The sequence below is a fragment of the Crocuta crocuta genome, unplaced genomic scaffold, assembly GCF_008692635.1.
Source record: "Crocuta crocuta isolate KB4526 unplaced genomic scaffold, BGI_CrCroc_1.0 scaffold415, whole genome shotgun sequence".
Taxonomy (NCBI): domain Eukaryota; kingdom Metazoa; phylum Chordata; class Mammalia; order Carnivora; family Hyaenidae; genus Crocuta; species Crocuta crocuta.
The window spans coordinates 423,016-444,320 of NW_027531525.1; the positions used below are offsets into that span (position 1 = coordinate 423,016).

Below are 21,305 nucleotides of genomic sequence, written 5' to 3' on the forward strand. Positions count from 1 at the left end.
TAATGGAAATTTCTGACCTCATCTTGGAGCAAGAGTAATAAATACTGTTTTCCTGGAGTGGAGTGAAGCAGGAGAAAGTGTTAATGGGTAAAAGAGGGTAGAACAAATGAGTGTCCATCTATTAACCTTCGATAGAGTCACGTGGTAGATTACCACAGGTCTTGGCTAAGCAGTCTGGACAGGAAGTCATTTCCTCAGAAGGCACATAAGTGGGAACGTGTGTTGTGAAGTGGACACAGTCCAAGGAGGATGTTATGGGTCAGTGTGTAAAATGAAAAAGGATTCAGGAATTTAGCCTATTTCCTCTCTTTACTAATTAAAAAAAAAATCTTTTTCTAAAAGACTGTGTAGTTTCTTTTTTTTCTTAAAGAATCTGACTAAAGGTTCTGTTTAAGAACTTAATGTTTCTCTTTTGATTTTAGGAGTATTTAGGTCAACTTAAGTATTCACTGAAGTCCAAAATTCTTAGTATAGCCATACTTCCATTTCATCTTGCCTGTTGAGGATATATTGGGAATGTTGAGGATATACTGGGAATGGATCAAACACGGGGCCATTAGCACTCCCATAACTTCCTCTAGTTGGAGCTTACCAGGAAATAGTGTTGGAAAACGGATATTCGATCAAAAGGTAAAACATTCTGGGGCAACCTGGGTCGCTCATTCAGTTGTGTCCAACGTCAGCTTGGGTCATGATCTCATGGTTCTGAGTTTGACTTCCGCATTGGGCTTTGTGCTGACAGCTCAGAACCTGGAGCCTGCTTAGGCTTCTGTGCCTCCCTCTCTCTGCCCCTTCCTTGCTCGCGCTCTGTCTCTGTCTCTCAAAGATAAGTTAACACTAAGGGGCACCTTGATGGCTCAGTCAGTTGAGCATCTGACTTCAGCTCAGGTCATGATTTCACGGTTAGGGAGTTCAAGTCCCACATCGGGCCCTGCGCTGACAGCTTGGAGCCTGGAACCTGCTTTGGATTCTGTTTCTCCCTTTCTGCCCCTCTCCTGTGCTCGCTTGCTCGCTCGCTCTCTCAAAAATAAACATTAAAAAAAAATTAAAACATTATTATACAATTAACCCTTTTTAAAAAATTGAAGTCCTAGAGGTCCAATTTTAAGGCATTGTGAGAGAGCTTTAGAATAGAAGAGATGGAAAGAGAAGGGACTGCTAAAGGCCCTAAGGGAAACCTAGTACCATTTCTCTTATTTATTTTAGAGATATGTAAACTTTAACCCAGACAGGTGAGGTTAACTAATTATTCCTGGAGCAGGATGAAATCTGAAAAGCTCGCCAGGCCTCCGCAATGAATTCGGTGCTTGCTAGTAATCATCTCTGACTCTGTGAGATCGGAGCTAGAGAATTAAACTCGTTTTTGATACTTCTTGATTTAAGCAAATCCAGGGGGGAAATTTGTTGTTATAGAAATAAATGTTTTTGCTTTATTAAAGGATTCATGACAATAATGTGTGTAAATAATTTCAAACACCTTTGAAAATGTACTGTTTGCATAAGGCCTAAAAGGAATATTTGCACTACAGTATACAATTATTCATTGTATTCATAGTGAAACTTAACTGTGCCTTGAAAAAGTCTTTAATCTCCTCCCCACGTCTCAGGGTGTTTTTTGTTGTTTTTAAATTTTCTTGACCCCGTACTGTATTGAGCATTGTGTTCAGAAAGCGTTGCCTCCTTTATCAGGATAAACTTAAGAGAAAAGTAGATTTTAGAGAGGAAAAATCTGAAGCTTAGAGTAAGTCATCTGCCCCAAGGTTATGGCTACTAAGTAATTGAGTTTACCTTGAACCCAGGTTGGTTTGGCTAGAACCCAAACTCTCAGCCCCTACATATGCTGCTTTCATTTGTGAAATAAGGCGGTACGGACAGTTCTGTCCTTTCAAAGGAATGTGATTGCCAGAGTAGTTCCTAATTTGGGATGCTTTTCTCACTTAAAACGTTGTGAACTTAAGTAATCCCTTTCCTAATGTTTGAAATGAAGTATATTCTCTCTAGTTAATGGCAGTTATTTGTCCCTTAGAATTCTAGGAAGAATTTAGTCATTTGGAATTTATTATAGAGCATAACGTGAGATGATCAAGGTAGAAAATAGCTTTCTTGGTTTAAAAATATGAATACAGAATAATGACTGATTTCTCCCTGTATGTGGCTTTGATGAATTTCTAGAAATATCTTGGGAAAAAGTCAGTATCTTTGGAATATAGGTTCCCAGTAATTATTTTTGGATAAGACAATTCAGTAATAACACTGTTGAGCATTTTTACAGTTTTTAAGGTGCATTTGTGTGTTATTCAATCCAGTATTCTTGGAAGTAAGAAAATACGGATAATTTCAGGGCAGAAAATGTTATGGCACAAAAGAGAAATTCCATCCAGTTGGAATGATCAGGAAGTTCGCACAAAAGAGGCAATTTATTTATTTTTTTACATTTACTTATTTTTGAGAGAGAGCACGAGCAGGGGAGGGGCAGAGATAGAGGGAGACACAGGATCTGAAGCAGGCTCAGCATAGAGCCCAACATGGGGCTTGCACCCACAAACTGTGAGATCATGACCTGAGCCAAAGTCGGACATTCAACTGACTGAGCCACCCAGGTGCCTCTGAAAGAGGCTATTTAAAATAGCTCTTGAAAGATGGGTAGGATTTTGATAACAGAAGAAGACATGTTAGGCATAAAGAACAAAATTAATTATAAATAGAAAATTACAGGATATAATTAAGCAAAAGAACAGTTTGGAGCTCAAGGAACCATGGAGGGAAGGCATTTGAGATAATACTGGGACATTAGACTGGAACCATTGTAGAGAGTCTTAAAAGGCCAGGGCTTTTACTTGATAGGTAACAAGGAACACTTGGTTTTGTTTTGTTTTTTTTTGAGTGGAGGGAAATAGTGTATAAGCTGAAGAGATAGACTGGAAAATTTATTGCGATGCTATTGATACATAATTTATTAGAATGGTAATGATAAAGTAGGAAAAGGGCAAAGGGAATGGAAAAGGAATTCATAAGATTTCAATGTAAAAGTCTATTGGATTTGATAACTAGATGGAAGGAGTGGAACCAAAGATAAGTAGGATACCCGGGGCGCCTGGGTGGCTCAGTGGGTTAAACGTCCTACTTCAACTCAGGTCATGATCTCATGGTTCATGGGTTCAAGCCCCGCATCGGGCTCTGTGCTGACAGCCTGGAGTCCACTTTGGATTCTGTGTCTCCCTCTCTCTCTGCTCCTCCCCAGCTCGCACTCTGTCTCCCTCAAAAATAAACATTAAAAATTAAAAAAAAAAAAAGTAGGATATCCAGCTTAAATATGTCTGAATGCAGGTGACAAAATTTAATCTTTAAGGGAGGATAAGAAGACAGAAGGGCTAAAAATGGAACTTTGGCAAAAACACAGGGTGAGAAAACTAGCAATGGGCAGAGCAAGGAGTCTTTCATTAGTAGGATCTGATTAAGGATTGTACATTTAACAGAAGCAAAAGGGAATTCCTTTTAAGAAAGGTTTAAATGTTGGGGCACATGGATGGCTCAATTGGTTAAGTGTTGGACTCTTGATTTCAGCTCAGGTCATGATCTTGCAGTTTGTAAGATTGAGTCCCATACTTGCTTGCTCTCTCTCTCAAAATCAATATTTTTTAAAAACAAGAAATGTTCTGGGGCACCTGGGTGGCTCAGTCAGGTAAGCATCCAACTTTGGCTCAGGTCATGATCTCACGGTTTGTGGGTTCGAGCCCTGCGTCGGGCTCTGTGCTGACAGCCAGCTTAGAGCCTGGAGCCTGTTTCGGATTCTGTATCTCCCTCTCTCTCTGACCCTTCCCTGCTCTCTCTCTCTCTCAGAAATAAATAAAACATTAAAAAAATTTTTTTTAAAACAAGAAATGTTCAGGCAAACCTGGATGGCTCAGTTGGTTAAGCGTCCAACTTCAGCTCAGGTCATGATCTCTTGGTTCCTAAGTCAAGCCCCGCTTGAGGCTCTGCGTTGACAGCTCAGAGCCTGGAGCCTGCTTTGGATTCTGTGTTTCCCTGTCTCTCTCTGCCCCTTCCCTGCTCATGCTCTGTCTCTCTAAAAAATAAACATTAAAAAATAAAATTTTTAAAAAGAAAGGTTTGGGGTGCCTGGGTGGCTCAGCCAGTTAAGATCTGACTTCAGCTCAGGTCATGATCTCGCAGTTCATGAGTTCGAGCCCCGCATCGGGCTCTGTGCTAGCAGTGCAGAGACTACTTGAGATTCTCTCTCACTCTCCCTCTCTGCCTCTCCCCCACTTGCACTCTCATTCTCTCAAAATAAATAAACTTATAAAATGTTAAAGTGTAATAATAGATGACATAATCATAAACTTTTATTAACCCAGGCACTACTTTAAGCATTCTACATGCATTAACTTAATAATTATAGCACCACAGAGGTTAAATTTACCTAAAATTCCTGCTGGTAAGTGGCATTGCCTGAATTTCAGCAGTCTGGTTCTAGAGGTCTTACTCTTTTAAACTGTTTGTTTGTTTGTTTTATGTTTATTTAGTTTTGAGAGAGAAAGAGACAGAATCTGAAGCAGGCTCCAGGCTCCAAGCTATCAGCACAGAGCCTGACGCGGGGCTCAAACTCATGAACCGCGAGATCATAACCTGAACTAAACTCAGACGCCCAACCAACTGAGCCACCCAGGCGCCCCAAAGGTCTTGCTCTTTTAAACATTTAATTTATTTATTTATTTATTATTTTTTAAATTTTTTAATGTTTTTATTTATTTCTGAGAGAGAGACAGCATGAGCAGGGGAGGGTCAGAGAGAGAGGGAGATACAGAATCTGAAACAGTCTCCAGGCTCTGAGCTGGCTGTCAGCACAGAGCCCGACATGAAGCTCGAACCCATGAACCATGAGATCCTGACCTGAGCTGAAGTCGGACGCTTAACCGACTGAGCCACCCAGGCGCCCCAATTTATTTTTGAGAGAGAGAGAGAGAGAGAGAGGATCAGAGGATCTGCGCTGACAGCAGAGAGCTCAATGTGAGGCTCGAACTCAGAACCATGAGATCATGATGGAAAGCTGAAGTCACAAACTTAACCAACTGAGCCACCCAGGTGCCCCTAGAGGTCTTGCTCTCAACCATTACACTATCTAAGAGAAAAGTGGAAAGCGAAGCCTATAAATACACCGGAATTGGCAGTTCACAGACTATTCGACTTTTAAGAGGGTGTTTCCTCAGGACTTACTACAGCACACACCTATGTCACTGAGAAAAGAAGCAACTGAAGAGAATTTCTGTACATTCTCACCAACAAAGCTCCCAACTTACCTGAATCTCCACTAGATTACTTACTTTCCCATTATAAGAAAGGAACGGTCTGTGGACCTAGCCTGTCCCATCTACTCAAGGATATCAATCCAGTAATTGTCCCATCTCTATCCTGTATCAATAATTAATCCCTTGGGGCGCCTGGGTGGCTCAGTCAGTTAAGCGTCCAACTTTGGCACCCATCAGGATCTCGCAGTTCATGAGTTTGAGCCCCACATCAGGCTCTGTGCTGACCGCTCAAAAGCCTGGAGCCTGCTTCAGATTCTGTGTATGTGTCTCTCTCTCTCTGCTCCCCCCAACTCGTGCTCTGTCTCTCTGACTCTCAAAAATAAACATTTAAAAAAATCTCCAGTTTTTTCATTTGCATCAGCTACAATTATTTCCCACTATAGAATAAGAACCCCTTGATTTCACATTTCCTTGCATGCAGCTTCAGCTCCATTTTTCTGCTCTCATATTTTTATGTTTTTTTATATTTTATTTTTTAAATGTAGGCTCCATACCCAATGTGGGCTTTGAACTTAAACCCTGATGGGGTGCCTGGGTGGCTCAGTCGGTTGGGTGTCCAACTTCAGCTCAGGTCATGAACTCATGGTTCGTGGGTTTGAGCCACGGGTCAGGCTCTGTGCTGACAGCCAGCTCAGAGCCTGGAGCCTGCTTCAGATTCTGTGTCTCCCTCTCTTTCTGACCCTCCTCTGCTCACACTGTCTCTCTCTCTCTCTCTCTCTCTGAAATAAATAAAAAAACCTTTAAAAAATTGAACTTATACCTCGAGATCAAGAGACACATGCTCCACTAACTGAGTCAGCCAGGCACACCCCATTTTATTTCTCGAAAGAGTTGTCTATACAGGATATCTCCACTTCTCCGATTCTCCCTAGAACCCTCTCCCATGGCTTCACTTCCTGGAAACAGCCCTTGTCGAGATGACCATGTTGCCGGGGCACCTAGGTGCCTCAGTCAGTTGAGCATCTGACTTCAGCTCTCTAGTTCATGGGTTGGAACCCCAACTGAGGCTTTGTGCTGACAGTGCAGAGCCTGCTTTGTGTTCTCTGTCTCCCTCTCTCTGCTCCTCCCTTGCTCTCTCACACACACAAACACTCTCCCTCTCCCTCAAAAATAAACATTAAAAAAAAACAACAACAAAAAAAGGATCACCGCGTGGCCAAATCCAGCGGTTATCTCAGTCTTCAGGCAACCTACACAGCGACATCTGACACAACTGATTAGTCCTTCCTTCTTGACAACCTCTCATTACTTCTTTCAGAACATTATTCTCTGAGTTCTCCGTTCACTAGCCATTCCCTTTCAATCTCCTTTGCAAGTTGCTCCTTATATCTTAGTCCTTGGACTTCTTTTCTACCTACACTCATTCATTTCCTAGGCAACCTTACCCATCTCATGGTTTTAATACTGACAATTCTTTACTATTTTTTTAATACTGACATTTCTTTAAGGTTTTGTTCATTTTGGGGCTCCTGGGTGGCTCAGTCGGTTAAGTGTCTGACTGCAGCTCAGGTCATGATCTTGCAGTCCGTGAGTTCGAGCCCCATGTTGGAATCTGTGCTGACAGCTCAGAGCCTGGAGCCTGCTTTGGATTCTGTGTCTCCCTCTCTCTCTGCCCTTCCCCTACTTGTGCTCTGTCTCTGTCTCTCAAATAAATACATTTAAAAAAATAAAGTTTTATTTGCTTGCTTATTTATTTTAGTAATTGCTATACCCAACATGGGGCTCAAACTCACAACCCTGAGATTAAGAGTCACATGCTCTTCCAGACAGCCAGGCACCCGTAAATACTGACAATTTTTTAATGCAATATTCAGACTTTATTAAACAAAAGTAACAGGCAAAGTCAAATAGGCACTTCTATTAAAAGAAAAACTTACTAGAAGAAATTTTATCTTCAACACCTTATAGTAACCTACTTGCAGTTGGATTTAACTGAGCTCTGTTGCTGTGAAGAATACAGCTCAGCTCATGAATAGGTATGAAAGAACAATTTGTACATTTTCAAGTATTCACTGAATACCATCTTATATACACAGATATATTACATTTGAAAAAGGTTTAATTGATGATTCCCAGATATACTTCATTTTTCAATAAAAATGTTTGGAAGAGGTCACCTAAAGAGAGGAAAATGTGGTTCTGGCTCATGAATTGTGTAATGAACCCAGCTATACTCTGTTGGTCACCCAAGTCTCATCTACTCCTTTTCAGAAATCAGATGGATTTTTGGTACTTGTTTGGAAAGTTCCCTGGGTAACATGACATGCTAGGTCATTACTTTATCATAGAAAGATACAACTCAGGAAGAGCCAGATGAAGAGATGCACAGGGCCAGGTATGGTGAAGGGCATGGAGCTTCTATGCCCTCTTTGGGTACCTCTCTCCAAAACATGAGCTCACCAATCCAGAAGCTCCAATACTAACAATTCTTAAATTGGTGTTTCCTACCTGGATCTTCCTTGTGAACTTCAGACTCATATATCTAGTGCCACTTATGTATCTGATATCTCAAACTCAAGCTGCCATAACTGAAATCCTGATTCCTACTCATTTGTCACAGGACCACTCCTCTCTTTCTTCCCCTGGTCCATCTGAGAACATGGCAACTCCATTCTTCTAGTTCATGCATTTTATTTTATGTTTATTTATTTATGAGGGGATGGCGGAAGAGGTGCAGAGAGAAAGAGAGAGAGAGAGAGTCCCAAGCAGGCTCTGCTCAATCTCACGGACTGTGAGATCATGACCTGAGCTGAAACCAAGAGCTGGATGCTCAACCAACTGAGCCATCCAGCGCCCTATAGTTCATGTATTTTTAATGGGGGCAATGTCACCCCACTAAAGAAGGAATGCAGCTATTGGGCAATGAAGAAATCATTATAGAAGAATTATAGTGGCTTGTAAAACTCAAACATACACAACACAATCTTATTCCTTTCTTTTTTAAAGTTTTTATTCATTTAAGTAATCTCTATATCCAATGTGGGGTTCACACTCATGACCCCTAGTTCAAGAGTTGCACATTCTTACAACTGAGGCAGCCAAGCACCCCAAAGATTTTAGTATTTCTGAACTCTGTATTGAATAAAACATGCAGCACATAAACAGATATACAGTGTACCTGTGCATTAGAATTCAATGGAGGCTGAGGGATCAGGAAAAAAAAATGTAAAAAGAATCTTTAGGGGCAGCAATAATTTAAAAAAAGGCTGAGAAACAGAGTTATAGTTGCTCAGTTCACAGACCCCAGAGCCATACATGACTCTTGTTTTTCTCGTATTCTCCTTAAATCCATGAGCAATTCTTTTGGCTCTGCCTTCAAAATATGTCCACAACGTGACACCACTTCTCAGTATCTTTTTGCTACCACTCTTGCGCAAGCCATCATTTCCTTGTCTGGATTATTCCAATAGCCTCCTTGACTGGTGGCTCTTAAATCTATTTTTAACATAGCAACCAGTTAAAAAGACTGCCATTTAACTTTCCTAGGTAAAACTCCTCTGTGTAGAAGGGCTCCCCAAGTCAAAGTTGAAAGCCAAAATCCTTACGATGACAGGCAAGGCCTTACAAGAACTCTCTCCTTTCACCTCAGACCTCATGTTCTACCACTTGTACCCTCTCTTATTCTTCTTCAGCCACACTGGCCTCCTTGTTCTTCCTCGAATATGTCGAGACATTTATAGTTTTAGGGTCTTTGCACTTCGGTGTTACTTCTGCCAGTATGTTTCCACCTTCCCTATACCTGCTTGGTTACCTTATTCTCAGCATTCAGATAAAGTGTCACTTCCTTCCGGAAGCCTTCTTGGATCACCAAACCATTTCCCTTCGCATATAGGATTGCTCACACAATATCCTCTCTCTTCCTTACACTGCTTCATACTTCTTCATAGAAGTTATTACTTTCTGGGGGCGCCTGGGTGGCTTAGTCGGTTAAGCGTCCGACTTTCGCTTAGGTCATGATCTCGCGGTTCATGGGTTTGAGCCCCGCGTCGGGCTCTGTGCTGACTGCCAGCTCAGAGCCTGGAGCCTGTTTCAGTCTGTGACTCCTTCTCTCTCTGACCCTCCCCTGCTCACGCTGTCTCTCTCTCTCTCCTAAAAATAAATAAAACATTAAAAAAAAAAGAAGTTATTACTTTCTGATATATTATTTGTTTATGGTCTCCTGCTACTAAGCCCCACAGGGAGGGGATTTTTTGTTTTGCTGTTATACTCCTCAATACCTAGAACTGTACTTGGCACAAAACGTTCAACTTTTCGTTGAATGAATACTAGATCTGAGCTTCACAAAACAGGATCCCTGCCTCAAGAAACGTTGAGTCCATTGGAGAGAGGCAAAAGACATAAAATACAATAATTGCATGTGCTCAGTGGAACACAGGAGCCTCCAAAATTGCCCATAGGATTTACGCAGGCAGATATGATGGAATGCTTAATCTAGGTTGTGCTAACCAACATAATAGACAGCTGAGGCTCTTATAAATTATAATGTATTAGGCAATTGTGACATTTTATTACTGGCGAAGGTGAGAGCACATCTTGCCTATGATTATTTCCTCTTCTCGAAAAATTTATAGGGAATTTTTCATTCACTTCTTCCTATAACCCCAAAAGCCTACTGGCTGTGAATGGTATCGTCCAAAGGGAGTGTAAAATATTATTTGCTCTGGGAGTCTGCGTAGTGAATGGTCCCTAGAACTGGCGCATGCGCATCTTCCAAGGTACGGCAAGATGGCTGCCAGCCACTTGGTGGCGCGTAGGTGCCCCGAGGAGTTAGCGGCGGCGGCAGCAGCTGCCAGAGGGTAACAGTGGCCTCTGAGCAGTGGGAATTTTCCGGGTTGCTGTGTGAGCTGGACAGCCCCAGGAGGGACGCCTTGCTAGGAAGCCAAAGGCGGGGCGGAGCGGCGAAGCCCCTCCCCCAACCTCTCCTTAGTTTGACCAACTCCCTCACCCTCCTCCGTTCTTCCTCCTAGCCCGCTACACGCTGATCTGCTGCGCAAGCGCGCAGATCATCGAAGCGCCTTCTTGGCCCTGGGGGCTTGCGAGCTTCTGCGCGCGCTTCTCGATCTTGTCCTTTGATTGGTCAGATTGCCCCGCCATCACGCCTCCCTCTGCTTTCTAGGTTGAGAAGGAAGCGGGGAGGCGGGGCTAAGCAGCGCGTGCGCGATACTGTTGCTGTGCCTTTGCTGCTATTGCGTTGCAAAAAAAAAATCCTGACTAGGTAGCCCTGGGCCTTTGCTGTGCTAGAGGACCTAAAGGAGAAAGATTTCTGCAACTGAAGGGGCAATCGGGTAGTATTAAATTTGAGCTATTAACGCCCACCCTTACAGGAGTGTGGCGATAGGAGTGGGGACGAGCCTTAGCTTTGAGAGCCCAAGAGTGTAAAACCATTAGTTTCGGGGCCAGGCGTTTTGAAAGGCGTCGCAGGACGTGTTTTCTGCGTACCTCTTCCGTTATTATTGACTGGTTCAAACACAACCCCTTGAACGATTCTGATAAACCTTTGATGCCCGCAGCCCCTCCTTACAGCGTGTAGGAGCCGCCAGCGTGCCCAGCAGCTAGTCCTCCCGTCCTACGTCTCGAAGAGCCTAGCGCGTGCACCGTCCCCACCCCCTGGCCTCCCTCCCCACCCACGGCTCTNCGCCGCCGCCGCCGCCGCGGCCGCCAGAGGAGCAGCAGCGCTTGTGCAAACCGGGAAGATGGCGGCCGGCGGCGGCGGAGGCAGCAGTAAGGCCTCCTCCTCGTCGGCCTCTTCGGCAGGGGCTCTGGAGTCCTCGTTGGATCGAAAATTCCAGTCGGTAACCAACACCATGGAATCTATTCAAGGCCTGTCGTCTTGGTGTATAGAGAACAAGAAACACCACACCACTATCGTCTACCATTGGATGAAGTGGCTCCGGAGATGTGAGTGTTGGGGGTGACCAGGGAAGGGAAGACTGGGGGGGACGTGGAAGGAAAGCCTTCCCTTAACGCCGGGGGGGGGGGGTTCCCACGGAGCCACTGCATTCGGTTGGTGGTGTTCACGTTCAAGCTTTGACGCGAGTGTTCCCAAACCCAGACTCCATTCCTAGCCGGGGTCGTCCCGAACCGCAGGAGGCTCGTCGTTTCTTGGATCTTTTTTTTTTTCTTCCCTCCACTAGCTCCCGACGTGGGGTGTGTGTGTGTGTGTGTGTGTGTGTGTGTGTGTGTGTGACCTTGGGCCGTTGGGCCTAGATCTTTCGAGGTGTGGGTATTACTTCTTTTCGGAGCCTTGCGAGGTGCTGTTCCCTTTACGGAACCTTCGCGGAAATTGTCGCGTCCGTTTATTTCTCATAGGCCTTGACGTGCAAATGGTTTTCCTGATGATAGACGGGCTCTGGTTTAAGCAGTAGCAAATCCACGTACTGGGCTGGACCGTGTTAGACCACTCTGGTTTACGTTGACCTGAGACTCGCGATGTGTCGTCGGAAGGGCCTTACTTGGGTGAATGGTGATAAGTAACGCGAGCTGCACGGACAGCCGAGACGACCACCTGGGAGGGTCCCCTGTACCGGGGTTTGCTGCAAATAAAATAGGGCTTCTGGATAACAGAAAGAACTGGTCCACGTCCGCCCTAATACCTTAACATCTAAAAAATGTCCGGCTGTTTTGCAGCACTTGAAATACCTTCTTAAAGAAAGGGGTTTAATGTCCTACGTAATCAAAACAGGAAATCAAGAAATGTGCTTTTTGAATATATAGTATCTCCCTCCCCCCGCCCCCCCGTGACTGCTTTTTTGTCTCCTTTGGGGATTTTTTCTTTTTCCATTTTGCTGCTTTACTCCAGAAAAGAGGTAGATTAAACTGTCAGGAAGCATGGATTGGCAGCAAAGCATTTCAGATCTTTTAGGAGTAAGTGTGAAGTCACAGGTCACTGTTGCTTCCTGCTGAGAAGAAAGAGCTAACCCTAAATCCATTTATATCTGTTTGACTTTTAGGTCTTTTGTTGCTTCTCTCCTCTGTGACATGTCACCTGTGAGACCCATCAGCTAGTTACTTTTCTTCTGCGATTGTCCCTGTAGTGTTGGAGTTGTGTTTACCTTTTAGAGAACAGATGGATAAAACTTATAAGATCATAGGCCCCAATCTTCAGACCATTCGTATATAAAAAGTTATTGTTGGTAGAGTGTCTTGTGGTTCTTTGGATAACATGTGCCACATAGAAATACAAGATTATCTGTATTTTCTAATAGATCAAAGTTATTTTTCCCCAAGAAGTTAAGTTAGAACATACGGTATCAAATATGATTCTATCATCAAAGACTCTCATCTGCTATCTGCCCAGTCCTTTATTGTCATTTACAATAGATCTATCTCATGAAACTTTAAAAAATAACCCTAAGACGTAGATTTTTTTTTTTTTTAAATCATTGATTTACAGGTAGGGAAACTAAGGCTCGGAAACGTCAAGTAAATTCCTTAATGTTAGCCAGAAAGAGGGTGGAGTTAGGATTTTACTCCACCAACATCAGATGACAATGACCACATTTAACTTTGTAAAATAATGTTTTCAAGATTAAAAAAAAAAAAGATTAGCCTTTAATGGACTTGGTTCATCACTGGTAGCAAGTTCTCATGTGAGTTTGAGAATATATTCTCTTTTGTCTTAAAACATTTTTACTACATTATACAAGCATTTAACATTTCTACCTTTGAGCTCTGGTGCTTTAACAGTATGGTTACATCATTTGCAAGAATAGGTTGGTCCCCATCCCTGCCTTGTGGGATTTTAAATGACAATTGGAATTTTTTTCCTGGTTAGTAATAATGAGATACTACGAAGCCAGAATTTTTCTGCCTCTACTATTGTTGATATTTTGCCTAAGCTTATTTCCCAAGTTGATGTCGTGAGTGAAAAAGATTATTGTTCTAGGAAGACAACACTTCATTTGAAGAGTATTATATATAGTTTATATAGTTAAATGATTTTGGCTTCCTAAAAATTTGATTTTCATTTTCCTAGTGGAATGGAACTTTCTAAAATGGTTAAGGGTATTTATTTATAGTCCTTTTGTGTTTACATTTAATGAACATCATCTCAATGTAAGTAAAGTAAAGCATTTAGGAGAGCGATGAGGGGGCACAGTGAAAACAGTTTATTCATTGGGCCTTACTTAGTTTCATATTTCTTTACAGTTGGGATTCCTTTAGTTTGAGTTTGGTTTCTAAGTCTGCTTTCGGCAAATTTGTGAAGTAGGTCCCTGGCATTCCCAGCCTTTCTGTCCATTTTCCTGATGTCACTTTTGCTTCTCTTTTTTGTTCTGGCATCCATTATTTAGTGATTTGTGTTTAGTCTCCAGTGTGCATTTAAGTAACTGTTAGATCTCCCAAAGATATTTTCATTTGAGCCTTTGTTTCATAACATTGTATTGACAAGCTCTTGTTCATTTTAAAGAAACTAATTCAGAGAAAGCAAGTAGGTTTTTTGAAGATGTACGCCATAGGTGGGTTCTATCTGATTTTATTAAGGCTTCTTTTATTATTATTATTATTTTTTTTAAATTTTATTTACTTCTAGGAGAGAGAGGGAGACAGCGTGAACAGGGGAGGGTCAGAGAGAGAGGGAGACACAGACTCCGAAATAGGCTCCAGGCTCTGAGCTGGCAGTCAGCACAGAGCCTGACACGGGGCTCGAACCCACGAACTGCGAGATCATGACCCAAGCGAAAGTCGGACGCTTAACCGACTAAGCCGCCCAGGCGCCCCTAAGGCTTCTTTTAATTTGTCTGGCTGAAACATTCATTGCCGTCACATATGTTTTTAAAGATTTATTTATTCTTAAGTAATCTCTACACCCACTATGGGGCTCAAACTTAAAATCCCAAGATCAACAGTCACAGGCTTCTCTGACTGAGCTGGCCGGGCACTGCCATTGCCATCATTTTTATTTATTTTTTTTCTTTTTTTTAAATGTTTTATTTATTTCTAGGAGAGAGAGAGACAGCGTGAGCAGGGGAGGGTCAGAGAGAGAGGGAGTCACAGACTGAAACAAGCTCCAGGCTCTGAGCTGGCAGTCAGCACAGAGCCCGGCTCGGGGCTCGAACCCACGAACCGCGACGCGAGATCATGACCCAAGCGAAAGTCGGACGCCCAACCGACTAAGCCACCCAGGCGCCCCCATTGCCATCATTTTTAAAAGTAACTCTTTCTGTAGCATAATAAACAGATGCCATTCCCGTGCTTCAGAATCTTCCAGTGATACCCCATTGCAACAGGTTAAGATCTAAACTTCTTTTCCTATGGTGTACGCAGTTCCTACACCATCTGCTGTCTACTGCTTTTCATGCTGCTTCCAATTCTGTTTCCTCATCGTTTAGATTCAGGCTCCTGTACTACCTCTTCACAAAGGCCTTCCCTAAATGACTTTATTTCAGGGGGTTCCTTAAATGGCTTTCTATCATTTCACATATTTTCAGTATACGAAATCACTTTGTTTATGTGTTTACATGCTTATTGTTCACCTTCTCCCACCAGATGACAGGGCTAGGTCTTCTCTGCTTCTGTGTCCTCAAGCAACTAGAACAGTATAAGCAGTCAGTAAATATTTGCCAATGTAATTTTGTATGTTAGCTAGTCAAGAACTTGAATTGTTTTAATTTCTGTTTACCAGAAAGAAAGGTTCATAACTTAGTGAAAGAAATGATAAGTTCGGTTGTCAGCAGTTTCAAGACATGGCTCTTTTTTTTTTTTTTTTTAATTTTTAAAAATGTTTTTTATTTGTGTGTGAGAGAGAGAGAGAGAGGGAGGGAGGAGGGAGGAGGGAGGGAGGAGCAGGGGAGGGTCAGAGAGAGAGAGGGAAACACAGAATCCGAACAGGCTCCAGGCTCTGAGCTAGCTGTCAGCACAGAGTGCGACGCGGGGCTTGAACTCACAAACCGTGAGATCATGACCTGAGCTGAAGTCAGACGCTTAAATGACTGAGCCACCCAGGTGCCCCAAGACATGGCTGTTTTTGGATCTGATATGCAGTTGACCAGATTATCATTTCTTTATTTCATTTGTTCCTCCCTTTTTTTTTTTTTTTTAAATGTTTATTTATTTCTAGGAGAGAGAGAGACAGCGTGAGCAGGGGAGGGTCAGAGAGAGAGGGAGTCAGAGACTGAAACAGGCTCCAGGCTCTGAGCTGGCAGTCAGCACAGAGCCTGATGCGGGGCTCGAACCCACGAACCGCGAGATCATGACCTAAGCGAAAGTCGGACGCTTAACCGACTAAGCCACCCAGGCACCCCTGTCCCTCCCGTTTTTAATGTTAAATAGGAATCAATGTGGAAAAGTAGAAAAATGCATACTTTAGAATGAGACCTAGATTCAGATCTTAATTCCATCACTTAATACCTGACTGCACACTTAAATTGTGAGCCCCAGTGTGTGATCTGTAAGTAGAGGTAATAATTATCTCTCACAGAATTGCTATCTAGGTTTTAGAAGACAATATAATGTATTTTAGCGTAGGTCCTAGCATATAAAAAACGTCCAAATTATTTATGATGATGACAGTAATGGTGCAGATAGTCTTAACATTCTGAGTATTCAGAATAATTACAGCGGAATTTTGTTTTGAGTATGGTCCTGGAAATTACATTCCCAGTTAAGGCCAAATTGATTGGACTCTGTAATGTATTAGCAAGTGCTCAGAAGAACTAGTGGAAATTATAATGTTCATGGTATTTCCATATTGTCTTGTTTTTGTTTTTTAATGTATATTTATTTTTGAGAGAGAGGCTAAGAACGCAGAGCCTGATGCAAGGCTTGAACTCACAAACTGAGAGATCATGACCCGAGCAGAAGTCAGATGCTGAACCGACTGAACCACCCAGGTGCCCCCATATTGTCTTGTTTTTAACCATTGAATGGGTTGGTCTGATTTGAAGAAAATGTGGATATAGGAAAGTAGAATCTGTTGTAGAGCAGAAAATCTGTTAAGAATTCCCTTCAGCTAATTTTCTTTTTAATTTTTTAATGTTTACTTATTTTTTGAGAGAGAGAGAGACTGACTGCAAGTGGGAGAGGGGTGGAGGGAGAGGGAGACACAGAATCCAAAGCAGGCTTCAGACTCTGAGCTGTCAGCGCAGAGTGACATGAGCTTGAACTCAGAACAGTGAGATCAGGACCTGAGCTGAAGTCTGATGCTTAAGGCTCCCCTCCTTTCAACTACTTTTGATACAGACTTTAAATATTTACCCCCCACCCCCAACCTTCTACTGATTAATCCACGTCAGAAGTTATCAACTTAATGGCCAGTCTTTTTTTCTCCTACCCCTCTTTTTCCCTTCCACCTCATTTGAAGGAACTCAGTACAGTATGGCCCCCACCCCACAGGAGAAACTGTTTTTTAAATATGGGCTGGCAAAATAAATAAATAAATAGATGGATAGATAAATAAATAAAAATAAATCTCTTTCTATGGGATTAAGTTGTTGCAGATAATTTTCAAAGCGCAGTTACCATTTTTGTTTTGTGGCAGTGGGTTGTCAGTTTGGGTCTTAGGATCCTTAGCTGGACCATGAAGGTGGTGAGAATTTTATACTTTTAGCAAGTGCTTACTATGTGCCAGGCACCTTTCCAAGCAGTTTACCCATATGAATTCATTCAGTCCTCAGAACCCTTTGAAGTAGGTATTGTTATGATCCTATTTTACAGATAAGAAAACAGACACTAAGAGATTGAGTAATTTAGCTGAGCTGTTAAGTGATGGGGCCAGGATTCCAGGCATTCTGGATTTAGAATGTACACTCTTAGTCACTGTACTATACAGCCTTTCTGACTTATAAAATATCCTCTACCATGCAGAAAACCTTTGATTACTTGCTCATTTATTCAATATTAGGCAGTACAGATTAACCAGAATGTTTAGATAGTACATCTTTGTGGCTTTTTTTTTTAAGTTTATTTATTTTGAGACAGAGCTTGCCAGCACAAGCTGGGGAGGGGCAGAGAGAGAGGGGGAGAGAGAATCTCAAGCAGGCTCCACACTGTCAACATGGAGCCCAATGCAGGGCTTGAACTCACAGACTGGGAGATCATGACCTGAGACAAAAAAGTCAGATGCTTAACTGACTGAGCCACCCAGGTGCCCCAAGACTGATTATCTTCTGTGGGTTTGAGTTCTGATAGGCATTTGTGTTTTCATTTAATATAGAATGGAAAGACAAGTTGAACATGTTAGCTGTGAAAGCTAACTACTGGATAAAAATCTCTAAATGTACATTTGGATTAAATAATAAAGTGTGTGTGTGTGTTTCTGTGTGTGTGTGTGTGTGTTTTAAAGTAATCTCTGTGCCCAACGTGGGGCTTAAATTCACAACCCCAAAAAGAGTTTCATGCTGTACTGACTGAGCCAGCCAGGTGCCCCATGAAAGGCTTGTCAAGAAAAGACAAGTTTGGGGTGCAGTACTGGTCAGTGGGGAGTGCAGTCTGCTATCTTATATTTGATATTGTGCAAATCTAAAGGTCAGGGTCCATTTCTGCAGGTTTGGCTTCTGAAATGTAGCTTTTTCTTTAACAGTTTACTTTTGGGGGACACAAATTTTTAAATTATTTTGGTATTGTTTTAGAGAGAGAGTGCGGGAGAAGGGCAGTGGGAGAGAGAGAATCTTAAGCAGGCTCCACACTCAGTATGGAGCAGGGCTTGATCTTGTGACCTGGGGATAATGACCTGAGCTGAAATCAAGATTCAGATGTTCAACCGACTGAACCACTCAGGCGCCCCTTATTATTATTACTATTTTTTAAAGTTTATTTCTTATTTATTTTGGAGAGAGAGAGAGAGAGTGAGTGAGTGTGTGTGGGGGAGGTGTGTGTGCGCGCGTGTCCATGTGTGGGGGAGGGGTAGAGAGAGAGGATCCCAAGCAGGCTCCGCCCATCAGCACAGAGCCTGACACGGGGCTCGAGCCCTTGAACTGCAAGATCATGACCTGAGCCAAAATCAAGAGTTGGCTGCTTAACCGACAGAGCCACCCAGGCGCCCGTAGCTTCATAGTTCTTTTAACAAGTCTTTGTGGCATACCTTTTGTACCAGGCACTGGGGGTTCAGCAAGGGAACAAAATGGAGAACAATTTTGCCCTCACAGAGCTTATACTCCATTAAGGGGAGAAACAAACAAAAGAAGTAAAATATTTAATATATTAGAAAGTTAAAGTATTAGAGGTGCTGTAGAGAAGTGTAAACCAGGGAAGGGAAATACAAGGCATTATAGGAGTTTGCAGTGTTAAGTTAGGTGGTAAGAGAAGGCCTCTCTGGGAAGGTGACATTTGAGCAGAAAGATGAGGTGTTAAGCAGTAGATAAGGAAAGTGTGAGGGGACGGTGTTCCAACACAGAGAGGGCAGAAAAATACAAAGGTCCTGGGGTTAGAGTGTGCCTGGCAAGTTTAAGGACGACAAGAAAGGTTTTGTAGCTGGGAAGGAACAGTAGCAGATAAACTCGGATTCTGGGGGGTGATGGTGGGAGACGGGGCATAGCACCAAGGTGTATAGGTGGTTCCTGAGGGGGACGCAGAGCCGTTTGAGCAGAGGAGTGATGTGAACGGGTGTTTCTTTTTTTTTTTAAACATAAGCTCTAGGCCTTCCGTCAGGCTTGAACCCATGACCCTGTGAGATCAAGAGTCGCATGCTCTACTGACTGAGCCAGCCAGGCGCCCCACGATTTATGTTCTTGTAAGGTCATTCTGGTTGTTGCAGAAACAAGGGCACTAGTTAGGTGACTGTTGTGCTTTTCCTGGGCTAAAGTGTTGCTGGCTTGGACCAGGTCATGGCCTGTGGAAGTGGTAAGGAGTAATTTAATTCTGGATCTATTTTGAATGTAGATCTAACTAGATTTCTAGATGGATTAAAGGTGGGGTAAGAGAGGAAAGTAATCAAGAATGACTCTGGGTTTTTGCCTGACTAGGAGGAGTTGGTATTTATTAATATGAGGAAGGCTTAAGTGGAACAGATTTGGGGAGGAAGATCAGACATTTAGTTTTGAATGTTAGGTTTCGGTTGTCCGCATTTTAAAATATCTTTATTGGGACAGCAGGGTGGCTCAGCCTGCCTAAGGCTCACTTACCTAAGTGTCTTGCCTTCAGCTTAGGTCATGATCTCACAATTAGTGAGAGCCCCTCCTTGGACTCTGGGCTGACAACTCAGAGCCTGGAGCCTGCTTCAGATTCTGTGTCTCTCTCTCCTTTTCTCTCTCTGTCCCTCCCCCTAGTGGTCTGTCTTTCTCAAAAGTAAATAAACTTAATAAAATATCTTTGAGATATAATTCACAAATATAGTACTCAGTCACTTACATTGTATAACGTTTTCAGTATATTCAGAGTTGTGTAAAGGTTACCACCTGGGGTCTGTTTAGTGTGTAGACTGTCTTTGGAGCCATGAGGCTGGAAGGGATCTACGTGGGAGGTAGGTGTAGATAGAGAAGTAAGTGTAGTAAGGTAGAGTAATAAGTGTACATAGAGAAGCCCATAGAGAAGGCTCTGGAGCATTTTGTATTTTAGATGCCTCTTTCTGCATATTTGGTCTAATGTGTTCTTGGCTTAGGTTCTTTTTGAGGTTCGAGGCAAACTTCATTTCAGTTCCCCGAAGAAGTAATAAACCTATTTTGAGCTCTTGAACGTTTCTCCTCATGGTTTAGGCTAAATGGCAGTTCTGGGTTAGTTAGGCAGTAGCTGTGTCATAATTACCAAGTATAAAATCATTGCATAACTGATTTTTTCCCTCCCCTTTGGATGCCTAGGTCACTTCATTCCACTGCCCTAAATTCATAGAAATAATATTTTCCATGTTTCCTGACACTGTTTCCAAACACGACCTAATTATGACCTACAGTTATTGTAATGGTATGTACTGAACCAGCTTTTTTACTTGGATTATGAGACTTTACACTCAGTCATTATGTTCTTCATTTAGCTGCTTTCTCTCTCAAATGCAGAAGGTGATATTGTAAACACCGGCCTGGGTGGATTTGAAGCATTTATGTAGGACATAATTTTGTTATATATTCCGTAGAAGCTAAATGTTAAATTATGTAGTAAGTAAACATTCCCATAACTCAAAGTGTGAAATGAAACAATATTGAGAAACGTTGGGATGCCTGGGGAGCTCAGTGGGTTGAATGTCCGACTCTTGATTCTGGCTCAGGTCATGATCCTAGGGTCTCGAGATTGAGCCCACATCGGGCTCCGTGCGGCATGGAACCTGCTTAGGTTTCTCCACCCCCCCACACCTCTCTCCCTCTCTCTTCCACTGCCCCTCCCCCATACTCTCTCTCTAAAATAAAAAAATAACAAGAATAAAAAATTATATTGAGAAATGTCATTGGCAGTGGAAAAATACTAACATTAAAATTTGCTCATGTAGGCCACCTCGAAATTACAGCTTTGTCTGCAGAGAAGAGGCAAGCATATGTATGTGTATAATAGGGAGTAGAGGGCTGCCGATGTTATTCCTAGTGACTTGGCTTCCTGCTTTTCATAAACTAATAACTAATAAGCATCCAAACTCCTTTTTCTCCTAACCTTTTGTCAGTCAGTTGTGGTATTTGTTTTCTAATTTCAACTATCTGAAAAGTAAAGATGCAGGAGGTTTTTAAATGTGAGGACGAGGTTCTAGAGACCCTAGTAAAAATTACTCCAGAACCTAACACTGTTGTACAAACCATCCAGACTGAGTTTCTCATCTGTTTGTCAAGGAAACAAAAAGTAGTTGGTGTTTTGTAGTGCTTTCAGGTCCCACTGCCCCCACAGATTTTAATTCTAGAACATTGGGGAAAAATGCACATCTTGTGGAGAAAGTAATAGAACCTACTTACTCTTTTTGGAAAAAGGCAACATTTCCATCTGTGCTTTGGAACATTAAAGTTTTTCTAACTAAGATAAGAGAGTTTAAAAAAAAACCTTATTTTTATTCTTTTCTTAGAAACCTTGAAATAGAGTCTCTGATGAAAGAAGTGAAGTGTTCAGTATGCTGGGTTTGAATTTTGGTTGTGGCCTTTATCTTTCCCTCAT

General features: G+C 42.4%; 1 protein-coding gene across 5 annotated transcripts in view; it reads left to right on the forward strand.

Annotated features, from left to right (window-relative positions):
• Nucleotides 1-10,947: 10,947 nt before the first annotated feature.
• Nucleotides 10,948-21,305, forward strand: part of RPRD2 (regulation of nuclear pre-mRNA domain containing 2) — a 90,308-nt gene continuing 79,950 nt past the window's right edge. For all 5 annotated transcript variants that reach the window (XM_077772498.1, XM_077772500.1, XM_077772499.1 and 2 more), the window contains exon 1: nucleotides 10,948-11,204. In XM_077772498.1, coding sequence (XP_077628624.1) covers nucleotides 11,000-11,204 — 205 coding nt within the window. In that variant the 5' untranslated portion in view covers nucleotides 10,948-10,999. The remainder of the gene's footprint in view (nucleotides 11,205-21,305) is intronic.